Below are 19,901 nucleotides of genomic sequence, written 5' to 3' on the forward strand. Positions count from 1 at the left end.
ATTCGTCTATTTTGGTGGGCCGGTGTATCATTTGGATATGTCAATTCTCTCCTTGATTCCGGTCGGCAAAAAACGGAACCGAATCATTATCAATAGACCAGAATCAGAATACTAGATTATTTACCGCTACTCATCGTAGTTATCAACCTACCTGTCCAAACCTACGGTAAACAAGCCCGTGTAGCATTTGAGGTTAAAGGAGAGGAAAATCGATGATAGGCTTATGACTCTAGAATAAGCTTGCTTCATATTATATCGCGCTCATGTAAGACTTTCAAGTTTTTGGCAGAGGGTAGATCTAACCTAATATTACATTATAAGAGCTAGTTATTTGTTATGTCGCAACTCTAAAGATATTACATAGACGCACATATATAAGTGCCTAAGATGTCCTGCTATTGTGGCTAATCGGATCTCACAAGGCAAAGCCAAATAGGATTGAGTGTAATATATCAAATTTTATAAACCGAAAACCAAATACGAAGCGAGTGTGTTATGTACGACCGAATCCTATATTTACCGACACCAAGTCCCTGTTCCTGTCCCAGTATCCCCGTCAAGATCCAATGTAAAATTTATATGCAAGAATGAGAAGTATGCTTTTCCCGGTCAGCACCAGGCAATACCTCCGGTGTAGGCCACCTATTTCTAATCTATGAGTAGGTACAGATCGATTCATTCATTAAAGTGATGCAACAATATTGTGAACGAATGAGTTGCAGTTGTTGGTTTGGACGTTGTAAGTCGGGTGATCATGAATCCAGTCCCGCGCATTTCCTTGGACCGCATCATGCTTTCTCTTGTTTGTCTCACCACCGAAGCGGATCGGCTTATGGTCGCTGTCCTTCTTATCCCAGGTATTCATTTTGAGTATGGACTTGCCAGAAGCGTCCTTGGCCATGTGATATAATCTGGCTTCGAAGTTCTTCTTGAGGGTGGGCTTCTTTTTCGTGCCGCCTTCTTTCTCGGTTACTTTGCCGACTATAATCCCGATATGGTCGAAGCCCAGAGTGTCTCTCAGTTGTTCTACCTCAGCCTTCGTCTCGTGGTCTCCATCGATCAACGACCCACGCGGCCATGTCACGTAAAAGTAATAGTAGTGATCTTTCTTTAGATTCGAGTGTTTGGCTTTGATAGCCTCATACTCCTTTGACTCTATCACAGTCGGAGAACGAGCAACTAGCTCTGCGCTCTCTACTGCATTATCAGTGCGAGTGACGAGCTCTGTGTTCTCAGCCGGGTCAGATATGGTGGAAATAGGGCTAGCGGCGGCTAACGTAGCCAAGAAGGCAGAGAGTAAGTAACCGAACTTCATCGTAGATTGAAATGAGCGTAGCAGAAAAATGTAAAGAGTGTCTGAGGAAATGAATGCTCGTCTATATGGAAGTAGGTTGACGATGGTGGTGATACTATATTAATTTGAGTTATACAATGAGGGGAGGTAATAGAGAATATATATAGGTACTCTTCCCTCCTCTCTACGTAGGTAGCTACTATATCTTTGAAATATTCATTCCTCCATTCCTCTTGTCGGTTCACACTCTCGGAATTATCGGCAGCTTGGTCTATAACTGATACACTTGCGCCTACTCAACTTGGACATGATATGAAGTATCCTAGGAATCAGCAGACTACTATGCCAGTATGCTGAGGATTGAACCACGAAAAACTGCCTGTTTCAGCTATGCTATTCGGATAAAGAACTACGAGTACTATTTTAAGCATGTGCTGAAGATTAACCGTGGGTCGATCGAGTACACGGCCAGTGGGCCGAGAAGGATTGTTTCCATGTGCTATGAGCGAAAAGGAGCCTCACGACTTTTTTCAACTACCTACCTAATGCAGACAGACAGCAACCCAAAGAGAGGTAGCGTTTAGGGCTGATCGCCGTCAACGGGTATCCACTGAGGGGGGGATTTCCGATTCTGGAGTGCGTGCCTCTCGTTTAACTACTAGTACATAGGTGGGTTAGGGAAAAAGGCATCTGCGGCACGAAGCGCATAATTCTGTAGTGAAATGAAACATTGTGGCGGCTTTGGCTTGATCAATCGTTCTGATCCTACATGATGAACCCCGCGATGAAATCCAAAACGTTCATATAATTTTGTCGGGTTGGTAGCAGAATAATTATCTGCTGACACCAACATTTTCTGTAGTCACCCACAATGTTCTCAAACGGGTTAAGTGTGAAATTATCTTAAGCTATTTATTCTAAACATAGATATCCTTTATTGTTGTTGGTTGGTTAGTTCGCAATGTTTGGCTGCCCGCGCCTCTCGAAGGCATGTGGCGTACAAAGCAACATCTTCATCTACCTACCTTTTTGGGCAATCTGCGTAGGTCCTCTGTCGAGCCATTTAATGGGAACTCCCAACCAAGAATTTGGGGCTGAACTTACTGCCGATCATTGGATCTGGGGATATGAAGGGTCCTTAATCTGGGAAAAGGGTGCTACGCTTACTAAAAATAACCCCTAAATCCTTACCATTACAGAGCTGGCTTGTGCGATGTGTAGAGCTTTGTTCCCGATCATAGCTCTTAAGTAACTTACATTAGGTACTAAATGACACTTATACACCACGGGTCAACATCGCCTCGAATAAACTACTTTCTCCCACTTATACATAGTGGCTTGCATTAAGTCTATATCCTCTCTTGTATTAGTGAATATAGTATTTCTAATCTGGCGGACCATCTCGTCATACCTAAACAAAGACACCTGTACATTGAGCTGAAATGGTCACGTAGATATAATACCAAAGTTACGGAGTTGTAAAAACAAATAATTAGCTCTCCTGATTCTTCCCACTTTCAATTATATTCCTATCATTCCCCTCCTAAGGAAACCATTCCCCTATTTGTTCTATTCGATACACACTATGGCGAGAGACCACGACCTGGCAAAAATCGATGGGTGGATTGCGCAAGGTGAGCTGACAAGAGACCGTATTATGTCACGTCTCGACAGTATCGCCCAGAGGGACGCAATTAGCTCAGAAGACAAACAGGCCCTTCAAGCTACTTTCGCGTCGGCTTCCAGTCGCGCTCCCTCAGGCGACAGCGACATCTTGACCGAGCCGGCCTTCATCTCTCTTCTACAGTCCAAGGCTGGCCTTCCCCGAAACCCCGAAGGCGCCGAAGCTGGGAAAATTATCTATGAGATGCTTGCTTACCTTAGCACTCTACCATTTCCTACGCGACCGCATCATCTTAAACCAGGGGGTCTCACCTTAGCGCAGATCACTCGAGCCTTGGCTTGGGCGCTGTCGGACAGGACTAAGTATATCTTTGATGAGAGTAACCACTCGCGGATGCGAACGCGATCGGACCACAAACGCCTACTATTTCAGAGCCTAGCCAACAGTACTATTCCCGCCACAATGCAAGATGAGGTGCGGCGGCGTGTGAACGAGCTCGCTCACCGCAACCTTTTCGATGTTGAGGAGTTCTATCATGATCTTTGCGGGCTGAACAACGACGCTGATGGCGACGAGATTTACCATGACCTATTAGAAGTAATATACTCGACGCAGGAGGAGGTACCTCTAGGGCTAGCAAACGTACCGCGGGACAAGTTCCGGCCTATCGCAAAGCAGATCAAACTGGACGAGAAACTGCCAGAGTTGCATACTCTTTCGATCCCGGTACCACGATTCGAGGCATTTGTGAAGGTCATGTTGGCGCTACAATTTGAGCCTGCCACTTCTGAACAGGATGCTGCTGAGCCATCACAGTTTGAAGATGCAGCACGATGCATCTGTGCCGCTTTTATACAGGACCAGGACGAATCCCATGGCTTAAACGCGGGTGCATCTGGAGTTATAACCTGGCCCTCATATTACCAAGCCCTAGAAACATCTTCGCCGTACCTACTCTACCCCTTCTACCGGCTGCTCACACTCGCTTTTCTGGATAAGCCGGGCACTTTCGATATTCTTGATTCATCCGAACCCATTCCTCGCATCCCAGCTGATGCGGTGCTCACTCGGTCGCGAGCGAGTCAGCTCAATACATTCCTCGCTCATTCCGCCTACGGCCCAGATTTACGGCGTATGAAATACTATGTCTCATCAAACTTACCTACACCAAAATTCCTCGCACAAGCCATCCAAGACGTGCCCGACGAGGCCATAGTGCTATTTGCCGGCCAGACTACAGGTCCCGGGCCGACAAAGGGGGAACTCTGCGTCTTCGGACTTTTCAGTCCGAAGCCCAAAGAGGACCGCTCCCATATCCTAGCTCGTGCAGATTTCAGGCCTAACGCCGAGGGGCAACAACAGTGCACGTTATTCCAGCTTGCGCCCAGGCAGGACTTATACCAGGGGGTCACTGGGGCAGCGGGATGGAGTACCACCGTCGATGCCGACGGTAGTGAGAATGTCATATTTGGACGTGCTACTAGTATTGACGATATTGAAGGGGAAAGGGGGGGAGTAGTCCTTATACTTCGGGATGGTTTAACATGCGGGGAAGTCAGACACCGGGGTAGAGGCATCGACGTTGATATAGATTCGGGCACAGGTAGCCGAGCAGGAGAAGTGACTTACAAGGCAAACCCGAGTCGTGGTGATTGGGTACTGGAGTTTGACACCGATCAAATTGAGATCTGGAGCGAGATTGACGGTAGCGAGTCTAACTAGGTAATCGGGAACAAACCTACCACGGCCTATTAAATCTAAGCGATCCTGCGCATTTTGAAGGATAATGATGGACGAAATAGTGCGAGTGCTGTGGTTAGCTTTACCAATGCCTAAAATTATCTAAACGGTGGTATTCAGATGTAGAATGTCCTGGTTAGGAAAAGGGGCAAAATCGTTATATTAATTGCCAATACATGTCCATTAAATAAGTTGCGCTGTAATCTCTACCAACTTATTCACCAACTAAACGCCTCATCAATTAACTTCACCACTCTACCTTTTCTCCCAAGCTCAGAGACAATAGCTCTTACTTCATCCGCCATGCTGTTTGGCCCACAGACGACGACGGCTGTCTCTCCGTCCCCGACGACCTCGCGCTCTAGAATTGCCCGTAGATCTAATCGCCTTCCTACAGCAATCTCCCCTATTATATTTGGTATTAGGATGTCTGGGCCTAAGGAAGTCGTCACCGCCTCAGCTAGCGATTTATTCCTCACACCCCAAAAAAGACGCACACGGCCGGTACGGGTACGGAGCACTGGGACCACGGCCGAGATTCCTACACCTCCGGCAATGAGGATGCAATTTGGGACCACGCGGAGTTCGTCGAGCGACGTAGCGGCGTAAGAGGCCTCGACCAGAACGGGTAATGTCTTCTTTTTACGGAGAGCGGCGGTCAGACCTTTTCCGGCAGTATTAATAAAGAACGTTAAGCCTGGCTTGAACGACTGACTCATGGTTTGTGGAGAGGTTAAACCGCCTGAATGGACGGCGGCAGTGGTGGACGTGGGAGCTGGTGCTTTCTCTATATCACCTGAAGGTATACTAGTATCTTCGCTGAACGTGGCCACACTAGATGCTTTTTGTATCTCATCGGCCATCATGGTTCCCAGCACGGAGAATGGATGATTCTCCCATACGAGCCAAGTGAGAGTAGGGAAATATAGATATGCATGGCCCTGTCCGGTAATATTTGGAATATCGACGCGGATGTAGTCCTCGTCTATAATATTGACTTTGGCTTTTCTTACTCCATTACGCGCGAGTCGAGCAAAACGCATAAGCCTATCAAAAGCCCAGAAAGCGAAGGCGATATACACCCATGTCTCGTACCCCCACTGGTTCATGTATCGGTGATAGACGTGGAAGTAACAGCCGATCAAAGCGACAAAAGCGAAAGCGAAATGGGAAGTGAGGAAGAGGCTATAGAACTTCTGCCGTAAGGGAAGTGAGCTTGTGGGAAGTAAAATGGACATTAATGAGACCGCCACGATTCCCCATATCCAATAAGTCTTCTTGCTCTCGGCAGCAAATGTGCCAAAGGCGATGTATGCCTTTAAATATATAGAGGCATGTATGCATGCTTCGAGCGTGCAGATGATTGCGACCCAGCGATGAAGAAGGAGGAATGTCGAGTAAGACCAGTCAGTAATAGACAAGAGTATATTATTCCGGCCCGCATACAACACAAGGAGCGCAAAGTTGGCAAAGCTCAATACCCCCATGCGATTAGCAACACATCGCAATAGTTCGTCATTTCCATCGTCGTTCGACATTGGTGGATAGTCGATACATAATAATACCACATTAATGAGTATGAAGTACACTATCAGCGAGGCTTGGCCACGGGTAGGCACAAGGGCAAGATTGTGAAATGGCTGTCGATGTCTGCGGCCGAATATTGGCGGATCAATGAAGTACGCGTTAAACCGGCTTGTTAATTCCTTAGGGAATGGGACGAAGCGGAGTAGGGAGCATGCTATGGGTATAGCCGCACCAGTGATCAGAAGAATTAGTCTTTGCTACGAGTTAGCACTAAACATTTTAAGAAAGAAGATATTGGTGATTGACGAACCCAAACTCGGTCTGCCTAGTTTCTGCCTGCTGGAAGGAGAAGACATGATCATATTCGCGCAGATACTCTTCCTCGGCAACCAGTGTAGTTTGGTTTAGTACCGACGTAGGGTTAACCACGACGGCCGGTGGCGGATCAATATGAGCTAGAGTAATAGAGTACGATTCCTTTGGGCTATTCTGGCCGGGCTTATGGCTTGTGAGGAAGTTGGTCCAGTAATGTTCGAGATCGGAGAGAGGAGTACCAGAGCAGTGAGTACTGATACAGTAGGCAATACTGCGGAGGAAATTATCATCTGTTGCGTAGCAATCGTCTGAAGTCATAAAACCCAGATTGTAGTGCCTTTTCATGCTGTTATGGTCTATAGTAGCAGAGCAGCTAAGCTGATATAGACTTATAGCATTGCGGCAGGCGTAGGCGCAGATCGGATCGTACATAGATATACCGTATCCAATGAAACCATGTCCCCTCAGGCTCGTAGCCGCCGCTAACGAAGTGACTATAGGAATGATTAAACCGACCTTCATATTGCCGGCTCAGATTCTACCTAGGCGTAATTAGATCGAAATAGATAAATCGAAAAAAGAGGGGTTAGACTATCGTGAAGGAATAAAGCTATGGGATAGAAATCTTGATTTCCAGTTCTCCTTCAAAAAGAAGAGCTCGTACGGTTTAGCCAGCTTAATCCAGGGAGTATTGTGATGCTTTGATAGATGGTGACTAGCGTATCCGCACGACTATATTTAATAGTAATCTAAGTCTAAATACTTGTATCTCTATTCTATCACAGAGTCACACATGTGTTCATCACCGCGGCTTTAGGCCGAATCAAGTGAAAATGAATAGTTCCTCGTCAAGCATGACCCTATTCAATGTTTTCGCCCAGCTTAGCATCGAGCCGTAATATAGTAGACCCATCGAAGAACCTCTACGATTGTGTATAGATGCTTATTAGTCTACGCACTAGATATTAAATGGCAAGACGATACAGTTGTATATACTATCAAACTCAAGTGCCGCCATGGTAATAAGGGCTCCCTGTATGATACATATTATAGGCTAAGCAGGATGAGACAAGCATGCTCGTTTGTAGTACAACTAATGTGGACCATTATGAAGATTCCCTCTGAAATTAGAGATGAATTAAGTAGATTTTGGCAGGTATTAAAATACGGCCTTGTAAAATAAATAGTCCTAAACTTAGGTAGTTGACGTATTTATTTATTAGAGAAATAAGACTGAATAACGTAGTGTCCTTTCATCTTTGTGCTTGATTGCTATAGATTAGACGATTGATAGAAGCCTACCTAGGTAGTCAACTTGTCCGTTATGTGATGGGTTATTCACAATTAACTGTTAAATACACTACATTTTCACAACGTTATCTATTCCTCGGGGGCCTTGATGAAACTATTACTGGTTGACCCATAGTGATGGTACTACCGAGGTTGCGTTTATGGTATAAGATCTCAAAGGACCATCATTGCTGATGAGGAATGCTCGTCCCTGTTTAGAAGTATGTATCGGGGCAGGCGGCTGAATTCTAGAATAAGGATCTAGAATAAGGGTCTAGAACAAGAAAGGGGGAATCACAGACGCTAGTACATGTATCTGACGTGGCGTACTGCTGTGTAACCCGCAAACGAAAGACTGACATCATATGTACGGGGTAAAGAGGTAGCTACGGTCAGCTACAAGTCTGATAGGTAGTACATAACGGGGGGGGGGTCGTAAACTACCGGAGTTTGAGGCGGATCTTAGGTACCTTAGGTAAGTTTAGGCACATGAGATCTCCCATCCCACGGCTGGTATCCAATAGATTACTAGGTGGGTAGGTACCTAATCTCGGAATTTAGAGAGCTTGGGTCTATCAGTCTATCGGCCACGTGGGGACCCTCTAGCGCTTTCTCTATGCAGCTGTCTTTTCTTTTTTTGATTTGTCGTTTGAAACGTTTCTTCATCTCTTCTTGTTTGTACCGTTATCACATAAGCCATCTTTCGGGCTTAGGTATTTCTTCACCTCATCCAGAAGCAAGTTCTAACTGATGGTGTTGCCCATTTCGATTCCCAACTACATCTCCAGAGTTTACCACCCCATACAAATACCAGCCGCGGTCACGAACATCCCCTTCAAGTACGAGCTATCCTGTCAGTACTTAAAGGCAGGATGTCCTCCAATAACCAGGAAGGCACTGGTAAGTGAAGCATCTTGTAGAACATTAGGCGAAGCAGGTTCGACTAAACAGGCTACATTCGCAGAACCTGGTGTTGTAACAACTCCCAAGGTCTCTGAACCATGGACGGTCGAGAAGGTGCTGGCACAAATTCACCCCGAAACCCCTGCCGAGGGGTCGAGCTCACCAGTTCCTTTCTTTCATATCCTCGAGCGGTTAAAGACGGGCAAGCGAGAAGGATGGCGGCGGTTCGGTATCAACAGGTAGAGTATTCCTCTCTCCGAACTAGATAAGAGACTGGTCGCTTACAAAAAGGCTAGAGGCGAATCGATCGCGGATCATATGTATCGCATGTCCTTAATGACCATCCTATGCCCCCCTTCGCTTGCATCCAAGCTCGATCTTAACAAATGCATGAAGATGTGCCTCATTCACGATATGGCCGAATCGATCGTCGGGGACATTACGCCGGTAGATGGTGTCCCGAAACCGGAGAAAAGCCGTCGCGAGGCCGAGACGATGGACTATATTTCTAAGAATTTATTGGGCAAGGTGTATGGAGGGGTTGCCGGACAGGAGATCCGAGCGATCTGGCAGGAATACGAGGACTCCAAAACGCCCGAAAGCCTCTTTGTCCATGACGTGGACAAGATGGAATTATTGTTGCAGATGGTGGAGTACGAGAAGCGGGCAGATAAGCGCCTGGACTTGGGCGAATTCGCTTACGTTGCAACTAGGGTTGTACTTCCGGAAACGCAGGAGTGGGCAAAGGACATCCTTAAGGAACGCGACGAGTTCTGGGGTTCGGCACCGCATGTTCATGGCGAAGCCGGTGTGAATGGCGGTGTGAAAAAGACGACGACACAGGATCAAGATGCCTACTACTCTAAAGAGGAGAGCTAAACAGGAGATAGGTTGCTATGGCGGTAAGCGAAGCATATTGCGGTATTGCAGTCTTGCGCCGATATTGAAAGATTCTTGGTCGTCGTTTACGCTTTTTGCTTTATGTCAGGTATGGAGCATGATCACATTATCACATCATCACATTATCATGGTAGGTAGAATGGGAATAGGGGTTCGGGATGGCATACATACCTCATTAGAGAATGGAGCATATGGTTATGACCAATAATGATAGAATATTGCAACGCTGCCGACCGCTTGTTTTATTTTAACGGTGAGGATGCGCGGAGAAAAAAAAAAAAAAAAAATTCATTAAAACAGAACAGCACATTGAATGTAAATGTACATTTAGCTGGGGACCCGCTATATTGAATCCTGTACCCGGGACTGGCACCCGGGGTTGGCTCCTTGGCGGCCTGGCTGTTTTTCTTGGCTTTACTGACAAATGATTCTGACCCAGCAACGGGTGTGGTGATCAAACTCAACAATTACAACTTTTGTAGTTAGAATTAAGGGTGCAGCACTCAAACACTTATTCTATTATTCTACAAGATGTAAGTCTTGCCAACATGTCCAAGCTGTACTTATTAAAGTTAGGAGGTAGCTAAGCCATTTTCCAGCCGCCTAGGCAGATACGGATATGGAACCTTAAAAATTAGACAGGGGTCAATGAGCTAATGAGCTGTAGAGTTAAGAGCTGACCCTATTGGTCGCTAGGTCCCAAAGTCCCCAAGTCCAAGTCCCCAACCGCGTGCCAGCGACACCACGCGAACTCTAACGAGAAGAAGATAAAAAATAAAAAAAAGGCTTATGATCACGAGCACCAAAATCCATCCCACCCTTCTTACATCATATCATACCTTTTTTCCTGCTTCGCGTACTCTGAGATAACCTTCGAAAACAACAGATGTACAAGCTGCATCAAGGGGATTTTAAGAGTAAGACTCGTCCGGTATCGACAAAGGCACCGATAGCTCTTATTAATAAGTATTTTTTTGAGTATCTTTAAACAAAGCGAGGCAACGCATTGTTGGGAAATTTTGTAATGGTGAGATAACAAACGGATTGTCTTGCTGTCTCATCTTTCAAAGAGCTCCGACGATACAAAGTTACGCCTATCTTTCTCTATTGATATATTTCCGTCTACTACACTCGCTATTCCCTACGATCAAATATCGGCTCCAACTTAATAGTTTCAACACTCGTTTTCACCTGTTTTCACCTCGGTCGCATTCGTTTCGACTCCTTTGCGTGCGTCCCAACATGTCATTCGGGCCGCGGGTCCTTATGCCGGGCGCATTCCACTTCGAAACTCTTAACGACGGTAGCTCCTTGTCTGGTGTTCATCCAGGAATGTTTCGACCTCCTATATCACCCTCCGCTTCGAGCTCCCTATATCTAGGTAAATCTACCAACAGCTTACACTCGGATGCATCAACATTAGGCCTTAATGCGAAGAGGAAACGGAGGGTGGCTCGCGAGTCTAGACCATTCAATAGCTGGGGTACGAACAGAGGTGATGCAGCATCTAATACCGATAATAAACATCAGGAAGAGGCCGAAGTCAACAGGCTGTTTGCGGGGGAGGGGAGGAAGTATGTTCTAGCCGGTCAAATCGAAGCTCCGAATGGAGTGGCTCCTGGAGCCTTCATGGATGCGATGGAAGACAGCATTTATTCCGACGTCGATTACAGGCGCGCCTTAGGCCCTAAATGTGCGCCCGCGAAGATCGAACCGTCCGCTATTAATGCTACATCTACTATATTATTATCATCATCATCATCATCACCCTCTCGAACACGGCAAACGAACGGATGGGGTTCCATTGCTTTGAGCACTATAGGCGGAGTCGTTGGAAAAGTATTTCAATTCTGTAAAACGGGCGTGTTCCGCGGATTCTATGCAGGTGGAGGTACGGGATACGGGATGAAGACACCACCTAGGCAACCGTCAACTACAAACGGTCAGGTTTGGTGTAACGAGCATGATATTCCCACCCTTCCAGATTTCGGCTCTAGCACAGTACCAATCGAAATTCCTCAGTCGCACTATTTCCCATCTAATTACAGACAAGAATCGCCGGAATCCTCGCCCCCTCCTGCGGCAAAACGGCGACAGATCGATACCGGAGCTCCTGGAGATGAACTGCGCCGGAATTGGGTCATGGTCCGGGAATCTCCCGAAAAGACACGACCGCAGAGCAGAGCTTCTCCAGCCTCAACAGTCCGTACATCTCAACAGCAAACGTTTCCGCCCGTTCTTCGTCGACGTATTAGTCGACCTGTGAGCCGCGTAAACACACCTAGCCACACCCGACGCCAGTCTAACAGGATAAGCCATGTCGGAACCACGCCTATATCCAATATTGGGCCGGCAAGCTTTGCCTCTCCTCGAGCTCAATCGCCAGCCGTATCATTGCATACTCCTAGTAGAATCCCCGTCCCAAGCCAACCGCAATCACCTAGCGTTTTCTCGGCCTCTCGTATTCCACAACCAGCTTCTCTTATTCCTAGTCCTAGTATTCACCCGAGGCGTAGTCACGGGAGAAACCATAGTACGGCATCAGCGGCATCTGGTACGTCCTCTATCAGGATAAGAAGAGGTGATTCAACGCAGGAGCTTAAAGACTATAGCCCTCGACTAGATGACGAGGCGAAGAACCTGGCTACTAAGAGACTCCAGGAAGAAATGGAAACTGACATGCGGATGAATGACTTCAACGCTCGGTTGAGGGATATGATCCGCCAAGGAAAGGAGGCACTCGGGACAAAAGTGGATGTCGAGATACATGACGATATGGAGGGTGTGGATACTTGGGAAGACGCATAAATGACGAGGTAAAGCGCGATAGTTCAACGATTTTCCTCTTTTTTTCAATCACAACTATGGACATGGCTACAAAACCGATGGCGTGGCTCAAGTCCAATAAAAGGGCGTTTAGGGATATTTTCTGTTTCTGTTTTGGGTGCAATGATTCAACCCCAACTTGATACCAGTTTCATGTTTTCTGCTTCTGCTGGGATTACAGCACCTATTTAGATATGGTCACAGGTCTAGGGTATAGGAGGATCATTTGTACAAATTCATAATGATCACATTACGAACTACTGAATAAATGCCTGATGTCATCAACCTGTCACCAAGGACCTCGGAATCCGTATGTTGTAGGATAGCTGCGTGTATGCAATTGCCCCTATTCTTCGTCACGCCCCCTCATGTATTTGTTAGTGACCATTAATGACCCAGACTACCTGGGCTTGAACCCGGTCCGCCTACTAAGATTATTCGAAGGTATTGATCCTCTTTATGCTCCTCAAGTGGTGAGTTCTTGATAGAAGAGCTATGAACCGTGTTATATATTCATCCCAGTCAGTTTTTCTGTGCCAAACTGATATAAATAACTTTGTTCATGACTATTACCATCTCCCAAGGGGTAGAGATTGACTAATAGAAGTCCCATCCGGTTTTCCCCTGACCAAGTAAAAACATTGCTTGAAAGTATGTAATTAGGCCCCAAAAGCTTATCCAGTGACTGAGACTTAACATACCCTTTATAAATTAATATTAATATAGTTATTTAATATTTCCCAGGTTCTATCGTTGGGCCCTCGCCGTCTTCCGCATACTCCTTCTTCATGTTCATGAATTATTGATCTACATAGTTCTACGGTGCTGAAGACGTTTTCTCCTAAGCTCACAACGTCGCCCATACCTCAATCCCGCATCACAAAGATCTAGTAAGATCCACACTTACCTACCAAACAACTATCTCTCTATTTACCTCGACTTCTTCGAGTAAGAAGTACAATAGCGGTAAGGATATCACAGAGGCAATGGGTCAGCTTCTCAGCAAGCATATCCACAAGCGTAGATCTCGACGTGCGTGTCGCCGTGTATTTGTTGTTGGGCAAGAGCGACGAGACCATATTTTTTGCCAACCATCCCGAGCCTCATTCACGTACTCGCCTATTCGTAGGCGTGGCCACCGCATAGTCATCGCCGTCGTGGAGATCACAGATCAGAATCGTGGGCCGCATTTTGCTACACGACGCTAGGATCGGGGTTTAGGAACGATGAGATGCTTGTTTCAGCGTAGATTTTTTAGAGAATGATGTTACTTCGTAGCTTAGATGAAATTTAAATCCGTTTCTTGGATAACTAACGGGGTAATCCTTAGACTCATGTGTCGATAAATACCTAATCAATGTAATATAGGTACTCATCTAAAAAGGAAATTCAATACAGCCTCTAAGAGGTTAGCTGATCTGTGTATTTTGCTCTCGAAGGTTTGATTGTCCCCTTCAGTATTGGTGGTGTGGAGAGTGGAAGTGTTTGTAGTCTTTGCTGATAACCCCTGTGAGATGTCTCCCGGTGACTACATGTCAGAATTCACGGGTTACAATATTTCAATTGGACACGGGCCAAAAGCCACGGTACATTGTAAATGTGTACTCTATGAAATTTTAATCGTGAAAACTCGGCAGGGAAGGAGGAAAATCGGTCTATAAGGCACCGTTATAATATAATAAGATAGGAGTCCTCCAGTAGACAAGGTACCAGCTAGGTAGCAAGAAGATCAGATCAAATAACGATACCAGCTTCATACTCACGCAGTACCTAATGTTATTCGAAAGGTAATTACAATTCCACGAGTCAATGTTTTTCCTTTTACACCCCTTTCATTAACCCACGCGTTTGCCAGTCACTCCCTTGTCAGGCATTCGAGTCAGACCACCAATACCATACTAGAGAACCGTCCTTAGGTGCTACTCTTATTAGCAAGAGACCCTTCACGGGCAGGATAAAGTATATGAATATAATTCCTCCTAATCTTTAACTAGGACTTTTGCCTTCCCTATACCTTCCAATACCATCTAACCTAAACACGTTTGCCGGCAATCACCACCGGATCTAAAGGTTAATATCGGCGTCACCCACCAACTTCGTTTTTCAAAGACAGAAAGCACTGCTGGTAAACGGCCCTCTATAAGCTCCGGGGACTGATTAAATCGGCTAGATTAAAGGAGTATCTTGGCCGTAGAATCTTAGCATGATCATAATCTTGAGTGGCCGTATCACATCCTAGCTTAGTATCATTTACGATGAGAAACAAAGGTGTCGATACTGCGTAGTTGGAATGACGGGTTGTCGAGATTGCTTTAATGTAGAAATCCTTTTTTATTTAAATATACATGGTACTATCCTCGTGCTTGGGTACCTAACCCTAATTCTTAAGCCTTCAACCTCTTGGCCTCCTTCTATTTCTATCATATACTACCAAATCTCATTAGATCATAATTTCATGATGCATACTTTCTTCAGTTACACTCCTTTTCATTTTAGCCACCTTAATGTACGTGTTCTACTAGTCATTTCCTTGTCAGGTGTTCGAGTCAGAACACGAGTTCTCTACGCGAAAACATGCTACATGATTATCGAGTTTGTGGACAGCCTACCTATATGATTCCAACCCCTACGACCGTTTCTCTCGGAGATTTCATCTTACTGCATTTATTCCTATGTTAATGAAAGGACTGAAATGAATTTGTGGTCATCTCCAACGAAATCAAGCGTCATACCTTACAGCTTCTGTCAAATTCCATCCCAACGACGAAGATAAGATGGGCAACTGCTTTGGCCAGCCCAGTCGCAACCACTCGGGATACTATCACTCTGGACATCGCTCGGATCGCCATCGTTCGGGACACCATCATTCAGGACATCACCACTCAGGGCGTCACCACTTAGGAAATCACCATCACTCCAGGCACCATCGCTCTAGGGGCCATCACTCTAGGAACCATAACTCGAGGCGTCATGGCCGAAGACGTACTGATTCGGTAGAAAGATACCGACATACGGGCGAGCTAGAGCCAGAAGTAGGAGAAGGGGCTCTTGCAGTCTACCAACCCCCCAACGAACCGTCTGTATCGCCCGATTAATGTGTTACAGAGTCTGGGACGGAATGAAGTATCGTTGCAGAACTTAATATACCATGTTATTTAATTAGTATACATACCTAAATACCTACTTCCTATTACTATTATGTTTCCACGTTTATCCTTCAGACTTGTACGTCCCTAACCCCCTAACCCCCTTTCTCTCATCCACGTTTACATGAATTTAGTCCATCATGCTACAATAGAGCCTACCCGAATAGTACATTACTACCCAGTCCTGTTGGGACTAGCGATATCTCTCTTATTACTGCTTGATTTCCTGCTTTTGGAATAACCCTGAGACATTGGGTAAGTAATCCTTGTTATCATAGCAACGAAAAGGATCTTGGGCATGTACTAACTAACCTTCGACGCTAGGCATCCACGGATCCCGTAGCTTGCAGAAGAACTCGCCCTTAGGCTCAACCTGACCGCGGGCGTGGTCCTCCATCGTACCGTAGAAGATGTATATATTATCTCCCGCATTTCCCTGCAAACAATTCTCATCATTATGACGTCCGAGGACAGCCGCAAGAGGTTCTTTAAAAATATGGAAGTCAAATGATAGGGGCGAGAAGCTCGAGTAACCTTCCGAACTCATCAAATACAATCAAAGAGAAATACATACACCGTATTCCAAAAGCGGCCCGCCACACGTATCGCAGAACTCGCGATGTAGCAATACGCCGCTCCCGTTGTCCGCTTCGTGTATTTTTATATGATCCGTCCCTTGAGTAATCTTGAATGCTGACTTGGGGATCTTAGTTGTGATGCCGTGCTCGCCGCCCCCAAACTTCTTGCAGTTACCGCAGTGGCAGATGCTCGTGCGTGCTTGCGACTCCGGGTCCTCGAGTGTGATGATGTATTTTATTAGACCGCAGTAACAACCCCCTGGAAGTGGAGTCATGATTTTACTATTTTGCCTTGTTTTTCTTGGGGTTGTTGACTTGGTAGATAGATGATGCGAGGTTATGAGTTTCAAAGATTGGTACTTAGATGAAATATGAGTGCTAGGGATAAGTAGTAAGATGTCGACAGAGTTTGCCGCGGATTCTGGCCTTTAACATAAGACGCCTCAACTAATAATCACACCATTAATCCCTTAGTGTAAAGAGTTAACCAATTCCAAAATATTTTCAAGGATATGTATGAAATATTTAATTGTAGTTATTTCAACAATCTTCTTCAAGTTATCTTGGTAATCCTGTCCCTCTATGACGTCGAAGAGGCGTCATGAATGCAATTCAGTCAGATCTTTCGTTCCACTTGGCCGGGTCGGATATATTAGCCGCGGGCCGGGCCGCTCCACGACACTCGACTTTCCCGGTCCTCGAGGGGGTTTTTTACCTATATTCGCAGCATGAGCAATACATAATGGAGTATACGCTTAAGTTATGTTTATATACTTGAAATATGGAGGCCTCTTTAACAACGCACTGCCATAGGATTTGTTCCAGTCTTGGTTGCAACACTCTAGCGCAATTCTGAGCATATATAACCTGGTACTTATACTATCTTACTCTGCAGATTATTCCAATACTGATATACCGCTAGAGGAGTTATATTCGCTTGTGTTTATATACTAGTAGGTTGCGTAGAAACATAGTCACTTCGCTTACCCTTACGATATCAACTATCGCCAGCGGATAATCATTCCGGACTCTCTAAGGGTTTGAGGTGTAGTCGCAACGTTTGCCGAGCCAATTTTGTTACTCTGATGCGACCTTTTCCAAGACTGGCTTACCATTCCTCAAGCAGTCTTGACAGGTTCTGCCGACAAAGTGTTCTTTTGAAGTTTTATCCTTCTTCTTTCCGCATTCTCTGCAATGAAGATGACATAGGTAGAAATTGCAATCTTTGGCGGGACACTCAACCTTCCATCGACAGTCTTGAGTGAGATGATCCCCTCCGCACGGACATTTCTTCAAGGAGCATTTTCTTCCTGAGTGACCCTTGGCACCGCACATGCAGCAACGATAGGAGCAAAGCATGGCGTTCTTGTGATGGCCTGAACCTGGGAAATTTGGACATCCACACTTTCGGCTGCACTTAATTTGACACTCGAAAACTGTGTGGTATTGTGGGAAGGGCATGCATTTACATCGGTTGCTCGCCTTGGTTGGGCAAGCATATGCCTTGTGGAACGACGAGTTGCAATAACCACATGCTAAGGGGCAGGCTGAAGAGCGATGACTACTATGCTGGGAACAGTTAGCACACGGATTCCTAATCTGCCCCTGGACCCGTTTCTGCGTAGACTTCTTCTCAAACACTTTGGGTTTATTAGTGAACATTGCTCGGATGTGAGTTCGGCTTAAGCTTCTACGGCGTGATAGTTTATCAAGTTCAGACAGAGGGCGTCGAGGGAAGTAGATGATCCATCCATCTTCGAGGTCCCTCTTCCAGTCTTTGGTATTTAAAGCTACCGTCTTCCACGAATCAGGTGGAGGTAGACTGCTAGACCGTTGAGGCTTCCCTCGACGCACACATAATGTATTGACGGAATGAAAGGGTTTGGCCGGACTTTTAGAGTGGTTGCATGCTCGTGATGGGTTAGAGGAATGCCGACTTATTAGAACGCCGAGCCACCGCGTGCTAATAAACTGAGGATCGATAGAAAATTCGACATTAGAAGAGGTGCTGATTCTTAGGTGGTGGCCGCCGGAAAACAAAGAATAACGGTAATGTGTTCTTGAAAATGGCCTGTAACTTTTGACGTGCTCTTTCATATCTTTTGTCCAGCCGGACTTGTGTTTGGGTACTAAGTCTGGGTGAGAACGGTAGTGATGGCCAAGCCAAGCGCGCATAGAAGGTTCGGATTCGAGATAATACTGTTCTATAAGCCCCAACGTAACCTTGCCAATAGTGACCTCAGGTTCGGGTAACGGGTAGTAATTTAGAGCGTCAATGAATATGCCAGCAGAGGGCAAGTAGAGGCGCTGTAGTTCTGCTCCGACGAAGGACGAGCTGCTATCAGTCCTAAGCATCCTATATAGAAGATACATATCAAGGCCGAGTTCTCGATCGCGACTTTTGATTTGATTGAATTTGGCATCTTGATATCTCTTGTTATAGACAGCTGCTTTCACACTCTCTGGTGACATATATTCCTGCATAATCCGATTGACTATGACCTCGCGATCGGATATAGACCTATGCTCATATTTGGTAAAATCCAGGTCGATACCGTTGAGGGGATAATGCGTAGCCATGTTGAGAAGCAATGAGGCCGTGTATCTATTGAAGTTGAATACTTCCGGTTCATATCTTTAGAGATAACCATTTGACAAGAATAAAAAAGGAATTATATTACGGTTTCAACATCGGGTTAGGTACAGGTAACTTATGAAAGGTAAAGTTTGAGCGTTTTGATGGTGGAAGACGCAACGATTTGAACTGAACCTTGGAGGTAGGTTAGGTACCTAATCTAAGGTACCTGTTTCAATGTGGCTTGAAAGATAGCTAGCTGGTGGCTTAGGTACCTAATGAATTGTGATTTATGAATTGTGGCTTAGGTAATCCGTACCTATGAATCCTGTAGTTGTACCTTACGCCACCTGAGGCTTGAGCTGCTACAAGTCTAGACCCGCCCATAGACGAGCCAAGGTAACATTACAAATTCCCCAACCCCGAATGGCGTTCACCCCGAATGGCGTTCTTCACGATGTGGATTCTAGAGGGCTTTTTTTTTTGGCGGGGAACAGCTGGGGGTAAAAAAAGGGAAACAAGCTCTCCAGCTTTTCAGCTACACAGCTACAGCTACAGTCGCTAATTTCGGCCCGTAAAGCAGAAAGGCGTCCCTCCGTTTTACGACACTCCGTTGACAGAAGAGGCAAGTCGCTCGAGGCCAAGACGTCCTCGGTCTAACCCTCATGGCCATGTTCCTCCAGCCATACTACCTCCAATGCTGCTGGTTATTCCTGAGGCCTGGAGGGGAATAGCTCTTATCACCTGTCACTAGACCTCGTCCAAACGGAGATGCTCCTTTGCACCTTTGTCAGCATGCAGGGAAGCAGGGAAGCAGGGTGAAATAGTGTAAAGCAAGTAAGACTCAAGAGCAGGGTAGAGCGCGCCCGCCGTTACGCCGCGGGATTGCATCGAAGGTCCAGAACCTCTCATACAGGACTATGATTCTGTTCCTGGGAATCGGAGCCGCGCCCAGCTTCCAGGTTCTCCTACCCGCGCTCCACTTTACTATTGCGCTTCACGGTTGATCGGTTCCCTAGGCCAATATTCCCTACGAGTGTCCGCCGGTTCATGATATGGAATCAATAATTTTCCTCCTATTACTTAGGTCGTATTCGATCATGTATATATCTACTAGTGTGTCTAGTCAGATCTCGTTCGGAATGAGTTCCCGTCAGCCCACTTGTACTCAGCAGCCTCATAA

At 46.0% G+C, this 19,901-nt stretch overlaps 7 protein-coding genes across 7 annotated transcripts; 3 read left to right on the forward strand and 4 right to left on the reverse strand.

The window, feature by feature from the left end:
• Positions 1–486: 486 nt before the first annotated feature.
• F4817DRAFT_353128 (uncharacterized protein) lies at positions 487–1,435 on the reverse strand. The gene has a single exon (XM_049305311.1). It carries the CDS (start codon positions 1,313–1,315, stop codon positions 683–685), a length of 633 nt encoding a protein of 210 aa, XP_049154076.1. The 5' UTR covers positions 1,316–1,435; the 3' UTR covers positions 487–682.
• Positions 1,436–2,535: 1,100 nt separating this feature from the next.
• Positions 2,536–4,857, forward strand: F4817DRAFT_353129 (uncharacterized protein). Its single transcript, XM_049305312.1, has one exon. It carries the CDS (start codon positions 2,880–2,882, stop codon positions 4,638–4,640), a length of 1,761 nt encoding a protein of 586 aa, XP_049154077.1. The 5' UTR covers positions 2,536–2,879; the 3' UTR covers positions 4,641–4,857.
• F4817DRAFT_369503 (putative rerric reductase like transmembrane component) lies at positions 4,759–7,022 on the reverse strand (the record flags this gene model as incomplete). Its single annotated transcript, XM_049307358.1, has 2 exons — positions 4,759–6,131; positions 6,496–7,022. 2 exons carry the CDS (start codon positions 7,020–7,022, stop codon positions 4,877–4,879), a joined length of 1,782 nt encoding a protein of 593 aa, XP_049154078.1. The 3' UTR covers positions 4,759–4,876.
• A 1,640-nt stretch (positions 7,023–8,662) lies between these two features.
• F4817DRAFT_320872 (HD domain-containing protein) lies at positions 8,663–9,572 on the forward strand (the record flags this gene model as incomplete). The annotated part of the gene is made up of 3 exons (XM_049301229.1): positions 8,663–8,690; positions 8,755–8,932; positions 8,990–9,572. The coding sequence occupies 3 exons, from the start codon at positions 8,663–8,665 to the stop codon at positions 9,570–9,572; spliced, it is 789 nt and encodes a 262-aa protein (XP_049154079.1).
• Positions 9,573–10,252: 680 nt separating this feature from the next.
• Positions 10,253–12,544, forward strand: F4817DRAFT_304943 (uncharacterized protein). Its single transcript, XM_049299837.1, has one exon. The coding sequence runs from the start codon at positions 10,836–10,838 to the stop codon at positions 12,399–12,401; it is 1,566 nt and encodes a 521-aa protein (XP_049154080.1). The 5' UTR covers positions 10,253–10,835; the 3' UTR covers positions 12,402–12,544.
• Positions 12,545–15,547: 3,003 nt separating this feature from the next.
• F4817DRAFT_353138 (Mss4-like protein) lies at positions 15,548–16,858 on the reverse strand. The gene is made up of 3 exons (XM_049305313.1): positions 16,140–16,858; positions 15,878–16,001; positions 15,548–15,808 (listed from the first exon to the last, which is right to left on the reverse strand). Exons 1-3 carry the CDS (start codon positions 16,416–16,418, stop codon positions 15,777–15,779), a joined length of 435 nt encoding a protein of 144 aa, XP_049154081.1. The 5' UTR covers positions 16,419–16,858; the 3' UTR covers positions 15,548–15,776.
• A 7-nt stretch (positions 16,859–16,865) lies between these two features.
• On the reverse strand, positions 16,866–18,913 carry F4817DRAFT_353140 (uncharacterized protein). Its single transcript, XM_049305314.1, has one exon. It carries the CDS (start codon positions 18,721–18,723, stop codon positions 17,221–17,223), a length of 1,503 nt encoding a protein of 500 aa, XP_049154082.1. The 5' UTR covers positions 18,724–18,913; the 3' UTR covers positions 16,866–17,220.
• Between the last annotated feature and the right edge of the window lie 988 nt (positions 18,914–19,901).

Source organism: Daldinia loculata (genome assembly GCF_022478755.1).
Source record: "Daldinia loculata strain CBS 113971 unplaced genomic scaffold F4817scaffold_91, whole genome shotgun sequence".
Lineage (NCBI taxonomy): Eukaryota > Fungi > Ascomycota > Sordariomycetes > Xylariales > Hypoxylaceae > Daldinia > Daldinia loculata.